The sequence below is a fragment of the Colletotrichum higginsianum genome, chromosome 2 (assembly GCF_001672515.1).
Source record: "Colletotrichum higginsianum IMI 349063 chromosome 2, whole genome shotgun sequence".
Lineage (NCBI taxonomy): Eukaryota > Fungi > Ascomycota > Sordariomycetes > Glomerellales > Glomerellaceae > Colletotrichum > Colletotrichum higginsianum.
The window spans coordinates 678,224-694,765 of record NC_030955.1 but is presented as its reverse complement, the minus strand read 5'-3'; the positions used below and the strand labels follow the sequence as shown (position 1 = coordinate 694,765).

Sequence of the window (16,542 nt, the reverse complement as noted above, 5' to 3'; positions counted from 1 at the left end):
CTTTGCGCTAAAACATGACTTGAATGTCGAAATGTTTTCATGAGAAGCCAGAAATTAGCACAAACTCCAGAAAATTTGCCTCACAAAACGTGCTCGGCATGTTGGGGATATAGCATGAAACTGCGAGAGTGTGATCGATGAGCCCAAGCCTGAATCTTGTATGCAGAAGCAGACTTTCGTGGCCCGGCCAAGGAAAAAGGCGGCCGCGTAGCAGAGGTAGACTTAATACAAGATGGATTTGCCCCTAGAGAGAATCTAAGCATCCATTCCCGATAAATAAATGGTCCAAGAGAGGCAGCAGGACCACATCCGGGTGGAAGGAGGAAAACAGCAAGAACCTTCATAAGACTATTTAAAAAAAATTTGGCCCAACCTGATTTTCTGCCTCTCCTTGAGCAATTTAAGAATCATGCTTCCCATTATAGAACACAAAAGAGTCCTCTCCTGATTGTGTGTGCATGTGTAATACCGTTATAGTCCTTGGGATGAGAACTCCTGTGATAGATGGAAAGGCAGGAAGAACAGGAAGGTAGCGTCTATCAAAGCACTCAGGTGTGGTCTGTGCACACAGTCACTTTATCAACCAACGTCATTCAAATTTCGGATAAGCTATTTTCCGAACAATCAACGCTCGGACCATCCACCAACTACGCTAGCTACCAAAAATTCTCATGATGGGTCCTCCAACTGGCATGTCTGGCCCAGCTGTTGCTGAACCTCCCCTAGCCCATTTCCAAGCTCAACTCCATCCCAACGACTCCCTCTTCGACGACCAAGGCTACTTTCTCGATAACGACTTCGACTCCGAGATCCATCGTCACCTCTCCATCTTTGGTTGGAAAAAAGCATTCCGCTTCGGCATACATCAGCAAGCCAACCTTGAACGGCTCCAAGAGCTCGGTTTCCTCGTCGCACTTCCCGTCGGCTTCAACCTTCGCATCCATACGCCCCCGGGGTATATTCGCTACCGTCTCATCGCCATCTTTGCGACCGCTAGACGCGCAGTCGAACAACAACTCAAGAACGAGCGTCGCTCTCAAATCCCAGTCATCATGGTTCAACTTACCGAGGTCGAGGACGAGCACTTCCAGTCCGGCCAGGCCGGTCCTATCGAGGATGATGCCGACTTCACCGACACTGGTACGTGGGGGCCCCCAGCTGTCGAGACATAGGGCGCGAGAACCCCGTTGGTTTGCGTTGCGAAGCTCTCAATGCAATGCATACGTCACAAGACCAACTAGCTAACAACCCCCAGACTCCGAGATCTCTGCCGATAGCGACTACGACCCCCGTGACGAGTCCTTCGCCGAGCGCATCTACGCCCTGAAGGACATTGTCCCCCCGACCACCCGCGGCTGGATCAGCAACAAGATTGACTTCGGCGTCTCCGCCGTTCAGAACACGTGGTACTACAGCTCCCGCACCGTCTGGGTCGTCTGTGCCACTGCCCTGATGATCGGCGTCCCCTTGGCTACCTGTTGGGCCGAGGACCAGCAGCTTGAGGGCATGGAGCGCGAGTTCCGCATGCGTGAGGCGGGCGGCGACGCGCTCCTGACCGCTGGCGAGAGCCAAGAGGGCAGCACCGCTGACCAAATCGGCCTGGCCCTCGACCGCGCCGAGGCCAAGCCCGCTCTGTAAATTACCAAGAACCAAAACCGGAAACAAAAAAACCACCACAATGCAAAGCGAAGCTAGGAAGGACGAAGCTAAGCTTATCAAAAACTTCCCCCCGAAACTGCGCACCCAACGGCCTGACGACACCCCGTACTCCCTAACTCGGCATCGGACAGACTATTGGCGTTGCTTTTTATCTCTCTCTCTGCGCTTCGGAACTGTATATCAAGACAACTCTCTCACACTTTACAACACACCCACGACAATCGGAACTTTGCTTGCATTGCGGTCATGGATGGTTGGCAGGATGGGGTTTCCCTGCCATTGTGCTTGTACTATAGGAACTCATGAGGCCGCGATAGGAATAGCCGCTTGCAATCATGATGAAATTCTAATACCCATCCCGTTCCCAGCAGCTTCCCACGCCGTGACTCCCTGCTACTTGGCTGCTGCGCTGTTCTGCTTACCGACTACGGACTACACCTCAGGAGCGGGGAGTACCCGGACGCGGAAACACGTTACCGAGCATGCCGTCGCTAATTGGGATGGAAAATGGACAACAGAACATTGCGTTCGAGACGCGGACACAGACTTGGTAGTTGCTTCCAAGAAGTCTTGAGCGGCTCGAAGAGAAGGGCCAAATTCTGACAAAAAGAATTGACGGCCACAACATGTTCCTGAGGGATACCAGGGTCTTTCTTCTCACTGTTATTTGAATATGTCAGTCCATGAACGTTGAGTACAGGAGTGCGAGCCTGCGACTTCCGCGCCCATCCGACGAGTCGGCAGCAGCGGCAGTAGTATTAGAGCATTGAAGGTTTCGTAGGATACCCGCCAGTCCAGCGTCCAAGTGTGTCTCGAAGGGCTCAGAATTCATCAGTCGGTATCAGATGATGCGAACAAAGAACAAGTGGAATCATCGTCGAAACAATCATTTCAATGCTGAGAGGGGGCGGTGCGCGTCATTGGGCCCGGCCACACTCGGCGACTCTTCACCAAGACCGGCGACGGCGCTTCAAGCCTGATGGTACGATGCCAAATTGAAACTCTCAGCCGGCTGCCTGGAAGACCACTCTGCGTGGTGTGGTGCATCGGCGTGGCAGAGAAAGTGACAGCGCTTCTGCCGAGCCCGGGCATGGCCACTTACGGCTTCCGGGGGGGAGGGGTAGGGGCAGGGAACGCAAGCCCTCAAAAGCCATCATCAACCCTCCTCGTCCGATCCGGCCGTTTGCATCGTTCGGCACTTGTTGTCCGGGGGCTGTGGGCGGAGAGGGGGGTTCCCCGGCGCTCAGTACGGAAATGTCTCAATTTCCGCGGTGAAGGTGATGCCCGCCCAGACGCTCCGGGATCGGCGCCATCGGCCTGCTCCGCCTCGGAGCCACGGGGGGCCACTGTATCACTACCGCCAGCTTTCCCCGGTGGTGACACGAACCTTCTTTCCCCACGAGAAAACAGAGTAAAAGAAGGGCGCTTTTTTCCCCCGGTTGTTCATTGGGGTTCAGTCGCACAACATCCAGAGGACTTGCCTTCCATCAGACCGTCTCGTTTTTTGCGTCTAGGCTAGGGCTCATAGAAGAAGGCGAAGAAGGAGGGGGTCGGATTTTAGAAGGAGACAAACAAGCGCCATTTAACCCTCCTCTTGAGACCTGACCAACAACGAGCATCTGGAAGACCGGACGTCCGCCGTCCGAAAACCAGGTTGCCTCGCCTCAACATCCCGCGGCATCGATTCGGCATCGAGTCGACGAGAAAACCAGGAGAAGTCTCCTCCAAAGCGCCCACCAAGACAGCAGCACAGTGGCCCCGACCCCGGACACGATGGACTCGAAGCCGGTACCAGATATGGACTTCAGAGCCCTTCCAAAGATTGAGGTATGGCTTTGTTTCTGCAGAAACACTACAGGCGCATTGAGTTTGGGAACCAAGACCTAGTTATCTAACGTCCGCTTAGCTCCACGCCCACTTGACAGGCAGCATAAGCCGGCGCACCCTCCACGACATCTGGGTCCGCAAGAAGCAGGCCGGCGAGACAGACCTCGCGGACCCTCTTGTCGAGATGCCGGACGGCAAACATGACTACAATCTCACCACGTACTGTTCCGTTCCTTCTCGTACCGCTCTTTTCTCCCCCGCCGTTTGTTCCTCTTTTCCAACCGAACCCACCTGACCGCAATCCAGCTTCTTCCCCCTTTTCTCTTCCTACATCTACAACCTCATAACCGATCCCGAGACCCTCCGCGTTGCAACCCTCTCGGTCCTGCAGGACTTTCACGCCGACGGCGTGACCTACCTCGAGCTCCGCACCACCCCGCGCTCTCTCCCCTCACCGACCCCGCAGCCTCCCTCTGTCTACGTCTCCACGATCCTCTCGGCCATCGCCGCCTTCGAGGCCGCGCACCCGGCGGGCCAGGAAACGATGATGCGCACGCGCCTGATCCTCTCCGTGGATCGCCGCCACACCTCTGCGCAGGCCCGCGAGACCGTCCTCCTCGCCACCCAGTTCCGCGAGCGGGGCGTCGTCGGCGTCGATCTCTGCGGCGACCCAGCCGCTCGCGTCCACGGCGTACCGGGCCAGGACGACGTCTCCATCTTCCGGGACGCCTTCGCCGAGGCAAGTGACCTCGGGCTGGGCGTCACGGTCCACTTCGGCGAGGCCGAGTGCTCGGGCACCCCCGGCGAGCTCGCCGAGATCCTGTCGTGGGGCCCGCAGCGCCTGGGGCACGTCATCCACCTCGTCGAGGACGTGAAGCGGGAGATTGTGGAGCGAAGGATCGGGCTCGAGCTGTGTCTCAGCTGCAACGTGCACGCGGGCATGATCTCGGGCGGGTTCGAGGCGCATCATTTCGGGGAGTGGTGGGGCATGGAAGAGAGCATGATATCTCTCGGCGTACGTTTCTGTCTCATTTTGTTGTTCTGTTGTTTCCTGCCCCCTCCCTCTCCCATTCTTTCCGTTGTCCTTTCCCAGTCCTCTGTTGAGGGTTCTCAGTTTGAGAAGGCTACGGCTAACCTGCAGGCCGCAAACAGACCGACGATGTCGGCGTGTTTGGCAGCCCGCTGTCCAACGAGTACAGACTGGTGGCGGAGCACTTCGGGCTCTGCCGTGACGATGTATGCGCCCTCGCTCGTCGTGGGATCGATTCCATCTTTGGCGGCGAGGACGAAAAGCATCGTCTCCGGCGTGTAATGTGGAAACCTGCGTTGGCCGAGCAGATCTGAGCGCCGGGTCAATGGACGGAGGGGAGGGGATGGGGAGGGGTCGAAAGAGGACCGAGAGCTGGCCATCCTTCAGGATTCCCACCCCATGATGCCGCCGGCAAACAGAGAAGGATGGAAGGGGAGGAGAAAGAAAAAAAAGGAAAGGAAAAAAGGAGTAGTGCGTGCGTATCCTTCTAGATGCCTGCCGCTCCCGTCAGCTAAGCGTTGACGGTGGACTGCCTCCCCGTCCGCGCGGCATCCTGCTGCACGTTTTCTTTACTTAGCGACATTACTTGGGCTTTTTGGCCACCCCGAGACCGGAAATTTCGCATTTGAGTTCAAAGAGAGTTCGTCTATCCCCCTCGGTCCAGCGTTCCTGGGCCGGTGTAGGCACCGCCGTCCATCCCAGCGACACGCCTTGGTAGCGGCCTGAAGCATCAGATTGACTGCACGGTGAGTGTGTGTGTGTGTGTAAAAGAGAGAGAGAGTGTGTGTGTGAGAGAGTGAGACAGGGAGAAAGAAAGGGAGGGAAACAGAGCGAAGGGGGTTCGTGCCCATCAGACCAACGAAGCGTTTGCCTTATGGATGGTTGTCTTCTTACGCAGACGAGCCTCCCTGACGCCGCTGTGCGTTTTTCAAGGCGACTGGCATTGCATCGAGCTGCACGACAGAGAGCGGAAACAACTCGATGCTGTTTCCATTGGGCCGTTTGCGCATTGGGCTGTTCAGGCTACCAAAGCAGCCAGCTGCTATAGTCTCGTTCTACGTGCATAGAACAGGCTTTCGTCAGGCAATCGTCAATCATGTCTCATACCCTCCTCCGATCAGCTTGCTGGCTTCTTTGGAATCGGTTCCACAAGTGATCACTCCGTGGGTGTCAACGCTTAGGTTTCTACATCCTGACCCCAAACTTAATCCATGGTCGGTGTTGCTCGCCTCCTGCGTAGGGACAGGTATTGTGAGTGCCCGATTGGGCAATGAGGCTATATATGTAATACTCAAAGCGGTCTCCGCCGGAGGCCGGTGTTTCCTAACTCCAACAGCAAATTCGGCGGTCAAGAAAAGGCCGAGCTCGAGGTCCCGCAAGTTGCGACGGTTCAAGCTCGGCACTCTGCCCAGGCAGGATGCGCACAGTCAGGAACTGGGCAGAGGCCAGAGTCAGCCACCCTAAGCCGGAGATGGAGTGCCAGGGGCGCATGTATGGAACAGATCGAGTTAGCGGCCACCTGTCTGCGAGATGTTTGGACTAGTGAGCTTCTCCAAACTATGCTCGAGATCTCGTGGAAGGCAAACGGTGGATGGATAGTCCGCACGAGCGTGAGCAAGCCGTTTATCGACCGCAGGGACGTGCGTGCCATGATGACAGGACACTTGTCTTTGGTCCGCCGTTGAGATGACACACAGACCTCAAGAGAAACAGGATCACCAGGCGGGCGAGGAGGCTCTTGATGCCCACTCCATGGCCAAGGCAACCGCAGCGTCGTACTTCGAAACGGATAGACATGAGGCGAGCGGTGCAGAGAATGCAGCTCTGACTGTAGAGAGGCCAACGACACCCGGGCCAGCTCGGTGTCAGGAGACGCTTCATGTATAACGATGGGGCAAACCACTATTCTGCAGGAGTTGTGTGTCTGTAAGTGAGTGAGTGAAAGACATTGTATCTGTAGACGGGAGGCTTCTCCCCACAATCCCAAGTGGGACAGGAGCCCAGGAAGCCCGGGTGCTTCCCGCTGGGCAGCCGAGGAAGGGTGTGATGTCGTCCATTAATGATCGGCGAAAGATAATCCCGTCTAGATATCAGATAACCGTATCCGTACTGCAACTTTGATGCTTCGCGCTGCTGGATGTGTGATTTGTCATTCATTCCGGATCTCATAGCGTACTCCGTAGTAACTCAAATGTACCATCGGAGTGACGTAACGTCCGACTTATCTGTAATCACGTAGGTTTGTGCTGAATGTGCCGCGTGCGGAGAGTTTAAGCCCACTACCCGGATCGGAGTCGAGCAAGGCAGTGGATCTGCTCGTTAGTGACGTTGCCGTCTATAGATCATCAAAACTATCGTCGATGTAGGAAGTAGCAATCGGCCGGTCTTTTGCACATCTGGAGCCCTCTTGCGTGTTAATGAAGCCTAATACTAGTTTTTTTTCCCTTTCTTTCCCCCCCTCTTTTTGGCTCGATGTAGCTTTTCGTTCGATTTGGGGCTGCCAACGGACAACACACATACATACACACATACACACACACACACACCCTTGCCAGCGGGATCCGTCGCAGCCCTATGTCGTCCCTCGCTAGCAGAAGGATACGGTTGGTTTAGCAGACCTAGCGTACGAGCAACGCCCGTTTTACTGCAATCTCCATTTTTTTGAATCCGGCGGAGCACGGCTGCCTAAGACCGTTCACTGGCATGCCAGAGTACGTGTTCGCGCCAAGCGCATGGAACTTGTGTGATCTTGACAGAGGAATGAGCCGCGGAGCAGAACTAGCCTAAGTAGGTAGCGGAGACCAGAATGGTACCCGGTGATACAAACGATCTTGGCATCTCACGAGCTTACCCAGGGTAGCCATTGTTAGAAATCGAGGCGGCTGATGGAGGGCGAGTTGAAGTGCCGCTGGCCACTGTTGTTTGTCCAACATGAGAGTCTTCTAACAATCATGCATTCCGTCTGGTTCGGTGTGGGGAGTGGCAATACTGGCAAGCGGCATATCCAACCGTCTGGTTCCGGCCGTTTTCCCTATCCCAGATGCCATCATCGATATGCGTAAGAAGGCCAACACAGTCGATGCAGCCCGAATCTGGACCCCGAAAGGAAAGGACGTAGTGGTCGAAGTTTGGGGCCTGCGACGGTAGCGGCTGGCTACATGGCCATGGGCTACGAGAGCTTGGACCGCCCGCCCGCCACTCAAATGACCTGCGAAGAAATCAACCATAATCCCGGAACGAAGCTTTGGTGTAAGGCGCACGAATGACAAGCCAACCATCGGATTTGGCATGCCATATCTAAGTCCACGGTGTCCCGGTAGCAAGAATGGCAGTGGGTGCGTCGGGGTCTGCTAAGCGGCGAGGGCAAAAGAGGGCGTGGCGGTAAAGCTGATATTGTCGTAAGAACATAGAATGGAGAAGAAGAAGAAAAAAAAAAAAAAAAGGGGGGGGGGGGGGGGGGGGGTAACCTTGGGGCTTCTCACAGTCTATCGCGAGTCACAGGCGTAGGGGTTCCAGTCCCAGTCTGCAACTTAGCCAATGAAACCAACGTCTGGCCCAGTGTGGCTGGCTGGAGGAAGGGCAGACTGAGACTCTCGTCCAATTCATGGACGTTGCCACTCGGGGCTTTCCTGGGCTGACCTGACAAGAAGCTGTACCTGCTGCACTTGGACCAGGGGCTCGTCTTCTTGCTTCGTCCATGTCCTAGCGAGTTTGGTAGGAGAGGTTGTTGTTTGTTTGCTGACGCGACCAGCCCACCACCCCCGCCTTTGGAGGTCCCTTTGGGGTCAAGGTTTTCGGATGCTTCGCCGAAAAGGCTGCCAGCTTCCAACTGGCTGTCATCGCCAAGTTGTCTTTTGCGGACTGCCCATGTTTCGCGTTTGTTCAGCCCGCATGGTTTCCTTGCAAAAAAGCACGATGTAATGATTTCTCTGACCGACCTTGTAGCCCATCCGGCTTGTCACCTTGAGCTCGCGAACGCTGACCGTTTGGAGGTGAAGTTAAGGCTTCTTGAGCGGGCGTTGGCCGGCCGAGGGACAGTGCCTGCCCGGTGCTTCAGAAGCATGGCCGACGAGCAACGTGAGGCGAAACGTAGCACGAACCCAGCTGACGGGCAAAATCCATGATTCTGGGCTCTAAGCTCCCGTAGAACGTCCTGACTTTTGATGAGGGCTTGAAGCGAAGTCTTCTAGCCGAGAGAAGAGCTGAGGATGAATCGAAAAGGTTGCAAAGGTTTGTCGAGATGGAGAGGGACGAGGATGAGGACGACGACACCTCTCCGCCGGTGGGAGGAGAAGGGGGTGTGAGCAGGGCAGGCGATGATGGCCCAAAGGCGAGACGGGAATACTGTACATAGAAACAAACGAGGCACAGACCACCAGATCAGTGGGGGAGGGGGTGAAGTTCAGCAGAGGCCGTCAGCCAACCAGCTTCCTACTGGTCTACAATCACCTGCATCCAATCTGTGTTTTATGCAATGCAGCAAGAGGCCCCACAGTGTAAGGTACGCACTAATACCAGGTGAGATGCAGTGTGTGCGAACATTTGAGCCGGTCTAGGCTCAAACTCCCCACTCACCTATATCGGAGTTGGTTCTTCAACGATGTTCCTTGGCTTGATGCGAAATCATATGGCTACGTGATGCGCAAATGCCACGTCTGTAGGGGCCATATTGAAGGCGAACGCCACACGCAAGGGCATCGTCCCGGACCTCAACGTCCAGGAAGCTCGAGGTTCCAAAATTCGAGGTTTTGAAATTCGAGGCACATGCTCTCTTGTCATTGGCTTGACCCGTGCTTTGATGGCAAACGATTGAGTGAGCAAGCGATGATTGGGTCTGGGATCGAGATAAACGCTCCACGGGAACGTCGGCGTTGGGTAAACCAGCGGAGCTTGCATGTGTCAAACGTTCCTCCTCGCAACCCAGTTTGCCAGGACCCTGAGACACGGCACTCTCTGTTCGTATGAAGAGGGTGGTGGTGTAGAGGCGAGGTGTGAGGTGATCACCGGTAGGTGAAAGTCTGCCAAGCGTTGTGCTTGCATTTCGCCAAGGAAAGTTGAATGGAGGATGAGTTGAGAAAATGAGGAGAAGCCTCAGAAAAGGAGGGTGCGCTGCCGGTGCGCGGCGGCGGCTCCTTTTTCCCCACTGCTGGAAGGCGGTACGTACCTCCTCCTGCCTTGCACAGTCGCGGCCGAGTAACGGTACGCTCACTGTAGCCATGGAGATACCCTCATGTAGTAGGTATCCGAGAGTATTCTGTGCCTCGGAGACTTTGAAATGAAGCATTGGTGGCCGGTTCGTGAGAGAAGACATGTTGGTTCCAAAGGCAACAACGCCTTAAGCACAACTGTTTGCCGCCGCCGTTGCCGTACCACGATGTTGCAGAATGCCAGGAGGTAATGTAGGACAGAATCAAGTTGGATAAGGCACAATGTGTGGAGCAAGAAGAAAAATTCAATACAGAGTACTCCGGCGAGGCTCATGTCAGATTTGGCGCCAAAAAGCTGGACAGATGGATGCGATGTGTGTTCCCTGAACGCTATATTCAATGTTGCGGAAGATGATGCCCAACTTGGCCCAGCCCAGATACGTAGCAAAGATGTGCGCGGAACGCGAACTTATTCGCCGCAGCTTCAGATACCTCGACCTCTCAGCGACGTTGGACCCTGCGTCTTTCGAGCGTCTGATCGGACTTTGTGCTTCGGATTTTGCTTGCTTGCTTGTTCAGTGCAACATGCCAGGCTCGCACAGTACATGCACCGAAGAAGACCGTACCAGCCCGTTGGGCCAGGTGTCGGTCAGCGGTTGACGTCTCGCCATTCAACGCTGTCATGGGTCAGATTCTATCGCATCGCATCGCATCGCATCGTATCGTATTGCACTGCGTCGCGCCGGCAGACGAAATGCGGCCTGGTCGTCTCTGCTGCTTCTCCAAGTCATGTCACCTGGATGCAAACGTCCCAACCTAGTCGCAAGACGGGTCGAGCGGCCTCGCAAGAAACCAAACCGATTTCTCTGTCGGGCAAAACTATGGAGGTGGGAAAGAGCAAACTCCAAACTCGCTCTCGCTTTGTTGTTGCCTCACTTCCAACACCTACCGTTGGACGACCAGAAAATGTACAAAGGGACTAAGGGAGACGAGACGGGACGGGACGAATGGGGGATAAGGTTCTCGGATTACGTCTTGTTTTTCTGTTAACTTTCCTGCCGACGTCGGGAATAAGAAACGGAGGCTGCATTAGAGTGCAGTCAAGAATGGATGGACTCGAGGGAGACGGTATACGGGAGAAGACAAAAGACCGAGTGGTCAGAAAACGAAGGAGAAAAAACCATAAGGAGGAAACCATAAACCACACACAGCTATAGGTAGGTATAGACATGCCTATCTTGAGTTCAAACTTTTTGGACGGCAGGAACAGGCAGTTGTGGTTCTTTCCTCGCCTGCCAGTGTTCGCCGAGCGGGTCTCCTCCAGCCCCCCCTGATCCCCCCACCTCTCCTCGGTCCCCTCCCCTCCCCTTCCCCCCCTCCACTTCACGCACGTCTGGTTCCAGAATCCACCCACCCTTGGACCATTTCCGTTCCCATTTTGTGATACATATCATTTCGCGCCATTGTACGGACCTCGAGCAACTGGAAGCCCCTTGTATTTCGTATACTGCTAAGGCAAGGTCGGTAGAAAAAGGCAATGAATGGTACGCAAGTGTCACCAACAAACAGACCCCGGGGGATGATACAGGCAGGTTGATATCCATCCTCTCCCATTGTCCTGGTCCAGTTGTGCAACACACTCGACCGACGCTCGCACTCTGCCGCTTGGCTTAGCTACTATGACCTGCTCACGCTCAAAACGGTTCGCACCAAATTCCTGAGTGGCATCTAATTGGGTTGGCATCGCCGCATCCACTCATTTACCTAGCTACTTGATCAGTGAACGTATACTGTGCACATACGCACGGCTCATCACCTGGTCTGAACTTACCCTTCTTCGCCAGTCGCCTCCGTCGTTCCGTCCTGGGCATATGGATACCACTACGCAATCATCGCTGTCCACCAAACAACACTGCGCTCAGCATTAGTACAAAAGCATACATACCTACTCCGTACACAGTGCGGATGCGCAGCAGAGAAACCTGCGACTCTGATTGTCCACTCCCACCCACCCATCCACACACAAACACAAACACACAACCGCGCGCGTCTCGGTACTAACTCGAGGTCTTTGAATCATCTGTCGTGCCAAAGCCACTCAGTGGTACATTCTCTATCCTGCCCTCTCTCCTCCAGTCGCCGCTGTTAGAGAGAGAGAGAGAGAGAGAGAGAGAGAGAGAGAGAGAGACCCTACACTGGAGACACCACAACGCAACTCCAGCCCGGCAAGGCCCGGCAAGACAGTCTATCCGGCAGCCAAAATTGTCTTTGTTGGTCTGACCTCGGACCCATGTAGACAGGAAGAAGGAAGAAGGGGGGAAGGGGAAGCAAGCGGCATCAACCAAAAAACAACAAAAAAAGACGAAGGCGACATTCTGGAGCTCAGCTGCTTCAGGTTACTGTCCCCGGAGGCATCACAACGCAAGTCTGTGGACTGCCCCGGCCAGCATTTTCCCTTCCTCTCTCTTTCCCTCTCCGCCCCCTTTTTTGGGTTGGCCCCTCCCCGGCATCCCGTACCACACGCCCTGGCCATCTCTCGTCTCGTCATCCTCGGGACAAAGAACTGGGGCCTCTTCTCTGCTAGCTGCCGTCGGCGGCGGTTCGTGGTCCTAGACTCCCACTTCTCTCCCACTTTTCCCTTGGAGCTACAGGTACATACATACCTAGTCAAGCTATTGCGGCTTTTGGAGGGCGAGAGATGTCCCCATGACTGCGGACGAATGCACTGCGTGCGCTACATTTCCTCTCTTTTTGGTCGAGCGACCAAGAGTCGCTCAGCTTATCGCCCATCGCTCATCATCGAGTGCACCCCATCCGTGTCGTATCGCCTTTTCATGCTTCTGACCGTTCGTCTCTCGTGCTGCTGCACCCCGTCGTTTGCTCCACATCGTTTCTACGAATATGCAGGTCTAGTACCGTACAGAGACTCCGTAACTTCATCTGACCTCGACGCAAGGACGATGTACTCCTTAGCTTACCTTGTCGGTACTTGGTTGCAGGCCTCCAGGCCCGCCTGTGCCCTGCTTCCCTGCCTTGTACCTACTTGAACGGTAGATCGAATCACTGTCCAGGGCCTACACCAGAGATGGGCAGACGGACAGCCGCATCACTTCTTCATCCTCCCGGGGGCAGTACCAGCTCCTATTCAGATGCATATCCCCAGCAGAACCATAATCGACGGCGCAGGAGAGAAGAGGGAAAAGGAGAAAGAGGGAGAGAGAGAGATGTGGTGTGTGTGTGTGTGTGTGTGTGTGTGTGTGAAAGAGACCTGTGAGACAGGTGGAGAGGATTGAAAGACAAGAGTGAAGGAACACCACCTATCCGTACCTACCTAGAGGTAAGGTAGGTAGGGGAAAGGATCCACCACACGCTCGACACGGCCACCGCCACCCCGGCGCATTTTTCAATACTGTAGTCCTAATTCTGCCCTGTCCCGTCCTGGCCAGTTTCCTGTCCGCCTCTCTTTTTTCCCTCTTCTTCCTCCTTCTCGTCCCACCAATCTAACCTCCATCCTCGGCCATTGTCAACCAGCTAATCCATCCACCACTAATACCATCCATTCCCTGTCGGATACTGTAACTTCCTTCCTGTAGGTAACTACCCACCTCCACCACCCGCCCATCTTCCTCCTGTCCCTGTTCCTGTTCCTGTTCCTGTTCCTGTTCCCTCCTGCCCTGTCCACCCGCCCACTGGGTTTTCTGCATAAGGACAACCCCCGGCAAGTACTCCATCTCACACTGTTATATCGCAGCTTCGGCATGTACCCTCACTCTCTCCCATAATTCAACAACCCCGGCCGACCATCATTTCCTTTCGACCCTGCTGTTTTACTGGTCCGCGCAAAGCAACCCCCCTGGAGCTTGCATTCCCCTTCCGTCTGGAACTAGACAACCACACACACACACACACACACACACCTCTCTCTTTCCTCCTCTCCACCGACTCCCGCTCAATTTCAATTCCAACCCTCAACCCTCATCCAACGACCGACGACCACTACCTCCTCTCGATCCGACCTCCTCGCCTACCACCTTTCGCCATCACCACTCGCCGCCTCCGCCATCAGCAGCCACTCCTCTCTCTCCGCCATCCCATTGATCGAGGTCGCGAGTCCACGACGATGAATTCTCAAGGCCCCAACGATGTATCGCCTGAGGCGATGCAGGCGCGCATCCAACAGGCGCGACGCGAGGCTGAGACACTGAAGGATAGGATTAAGCGGAAGAAGGATGAGCTCGCTGACACTACTCGTGAGTTCTTCCATCATCGTCTTCCTTCTCGTTGCCATTGTCTCCATCTCAATTGGGCCCCTGTCCAAGCCGTCATGCTGACCATCACTCTTTGCCCGCAGTCCGCACCGTCGCCCAGCAGGCCCACGAGCCGATCCCCAAGAACCAGCTGATGAAGGCTAAGCGCACTCTCAAGGGGCATCTGGCCAAGATCTACGCCATGCACTGGTCCACCGACAGAAGACACCTCGTCTCGGCCTCGCAAGACGGAAAGCTCATCATTTGGGATGCCTACACGACGAACAAGGTCCATGCCATTCCTCTGCGTTCCTCGTGGGTCATGACCTGCGCCTACGCCCCTAGCGGTAACTACGTCGCCTGTGGTGGTCTCGACAATATTTGCTCGATTTATAACCTCAATCAGCAAAGGGAGGGACCGACCCGTGTCGCGAGAGAGCTTTCGGGCCACGCTGGGTACCTTTCATGCTGTCGCTTCATCAACGACCGGAGCATCCTCACGTCCTCAGGTGATATGACTTGCATGAAATGGGATATTGAGACGGGCCAAAAGGTCACCGAGTTCGCCGACCACCTCGGTGACGTGATGAGCATCAGCCTCAACCCTACCAATTCCAACACATTCATTTCGGGTGCCTGTGATGCCTTCGCCAAGCTGTGGGATATCCGCGCCGGCAAGGCCGTCCAGACGTTCGCTGGCCACGAGTCCGACATCAACGCTATCCAGTTTTTCCCCGACGGCCACTCATTCGTCACCGGCTCTGACGACGCAACCTGCCGCCTCTTCGATATCCGTGCCGATCGCGAGCTGAACCTCTACGGCGTAAGTTGGACCCACGACGAACCTCATCCTCAACCCCTCCCGCCATCGCTAACCTCTCGACTCACAGTCGGAATCCATTCTTTGTGGCATTACCTCTGTGGCAACCTCGGTATCCGGACGGTTATTGTTTGCCGGTTACGATGACTTTGAGTGCAAGGTATGCTGCTACTTCCTAACTGGCTCGGTAGTGGGCTGATGATTAATTTCTCGTTAGGTTTGGGATGTGACGCGTGGTGAAAAGGTTGGCTCACTTGTCGGCCACGAGAACAGAGTCAGCTGTCTGGGCGTTAGCAACGATGGTATCAGTTTGTGCACAGGTTCATGGGACTCGCTCGTACGTTACATCTCTTCTGCTTTGATTGCCTTCGGATTTTGTACTGACTCTCCACTGCTGCAGCTGAAAATCTGGGCATACTAAGCTATCAGCCCGACGACGACAACGACGACGAAGTCCTATCTGGATATACCAGTTCCAGTACGCGCGAAACCATTTTAATCTTCTGTCGAGTGGTTTTATGGCCAACTTAATTTTCGAATCCCTGATGCTGCCCTTATTTAATCCGCGAGTACTGGCGGCATTCAGGACGAAGTCACGACACACCTGCTCATACCAAAGCTCACTTTTCATCGTCTATCAATCCAGCTGGAGCCGCCCTTTTACCAGCATAGGCGGCTGTGGGAATCATACAGGGTCTCTTTTTCACTCGCCTTGCCAGCCATTACCCCCATCATTCACGAATCTTTTGCACAATAGTTTTCTCTCCGGCACTCGCTCTGGCACCTGGTTGTTAGATCGGGCGGTCTGTAACACACATTGATGGTTTTCCCACATGTGGCCTTTCCCGAGTCATGCCTACCTCACACCCGCAACGTCTGCGACCGGATCCGGATACGACTAGGACCGCCAAAGAGGGAACGGAATTGAGGCATATTGATACCCCACCGAAATCCAACCCCAAAAGCATAGACAAGCAAGCACACGATTCCGACACCGACTTCACCTCGCGCAAAACGGCTCAAGGAGGAGAGGGATACAAACTTGCAGCAGGAGTTTTTTTTTCTTCCTTTTTCCTTCTCTTTCTAATACCATGGAAAAGAGGTTTTCCGTCGCCCGATAATTCCCTCGTCGCAATTTCGTCTTCGTAAAAAAAATCACACACGTGCGCCCGCCACATCGCGCGTTTCCTTATTTCCTCGATTCCGCCGTTGGAGTGTTGGCTCTGGTAGACAAAGCGCCGCATATCCTGCCCTTGTTATCCAAGGCGACGCGGATACCGACGACGTACAGCTGTGGTGAACCCGGTTGGCCTGGTAGAGACTGGTAGAGAAGAGGAAAAGAACTGGGGTAGTGGAGATGGCGGTTGGTTTGTTTGTGGCGGCAAGTTGTCGTTTTCTCAACCAGGTGGAATGGAGTCGGTAACAGGTGGCAAATGCCACGAAAACCTCCATTGCCTCGGGGACGGGGAGGCATTGTGTTGGTCCCGGACGATGTGGGGGGAGTGGGTTGCACGAGGAAAAGGGGAGACGTCGACCAAGGCCGCTGAAGGAACGAAGATATATGCGTTGAATGGTTGATGGAGGTGACGACGATGTTTTTTGTCTCTCTCGCGTGGACGCCCGCCTAAAGCCTTCCTTTCCTCTTATACCTACTTGTTGCCTGTATTATAGTTCGCGGTCAATGCTCGTTCATCCTCTGTTCAACCCCTTGACCCTTCGAACCCATGTGAGTTGACGCCATACTAACTAACCCGAATCTCCGAACAATGGTATATATAGTCCAAGTACATAAATCAACAGCCTCCGAACGGG

At 54.8% G+C, this 16,542-nt stretch overlaps 4 protein-coding genes across 4 annotated transcripts; 3 read left to right on the top strand and 1 right to left on the bottom strand.

The window, feature by feature from the left end:
- Positions 1–692: 692 nt before the first annotated feature.
- CH63R_01963 (Mitochondrial import receptor subunit) lies at positions 693–1,638 on the top strand (the record flags this gene model as incomplete). The annotated part of the gene is made up of 2 exons (XM_018296938.1): positions 693–1,140; positions 1,256–1,638. 2 exons carry the CDS (start codon positions 693–695, stop codon positions 1,636–1,638), a joined length of 831 nt encoding a protein of 276 aa, XP_018161754.1.
- Positions 1,639–3,432: 1,794 nt separating this feature from the next.
- On the top strand, positions 3,433–4,830 carry CH63R_01962 (Adenosine deaminase; the record flags this gene model as incomplete). Its single annotated transcript, XM_018296937.1, has 4 exons — positions 3,433–3,486; positions 3,566–3,705; positions 3,793–4,501; positions 4,639–4,830. The coding sequence occupies 4 exons, from the start codon at positions 3,433–3,435 to the stop codon at positions 4,828–4,830; spliced, it is 1,095 nt and encodes a 364-aa protein (XP_018161753.1).
- Positions 4,831–9,110: 4,280 nt separating this feature from the next.
- Positions 9,111–9,827, bottom strand: CH63R_01961 (uncharacterized protein; the record flags this gene model as incomplete). Its single annotated transcript, XM_018296936.1, has 1 exon — positions 9,111–9,827. The coding sequence occupies one exon, from the start codon at positions 9,825–9,827 to the stop codon at positions 9,111–9,113; it is 717 nt and encodes a 238-aa protein (XP_018161752.1).
- A 3,956-nt stretch (positions 9,828–13,783) lies between these two features.
- Positions 13,784–15,261, top strand: CH63R_01960 (Heterotrimeric G-protein beta subunit; the record flags this gene model as incomplete). The annotated part of the gene is made up of 5 exons (XM_018296935.1): positions 13,784–13,913; positions 14,015–14,733; positions 14,801–14,890; positions 14,948–15,071; positions 15,131–15,261. The coding sequence occupies 5 exons, from the start codon at positions 13,784–13,786 to the stop codon at positions 15,259–15,261; spliced, it is 1,194 nt and encodes a 397-aa protein (XP_018161751.1).
- Positions 15,262–16,542: the final 1,281 nt, after the last annotated feature.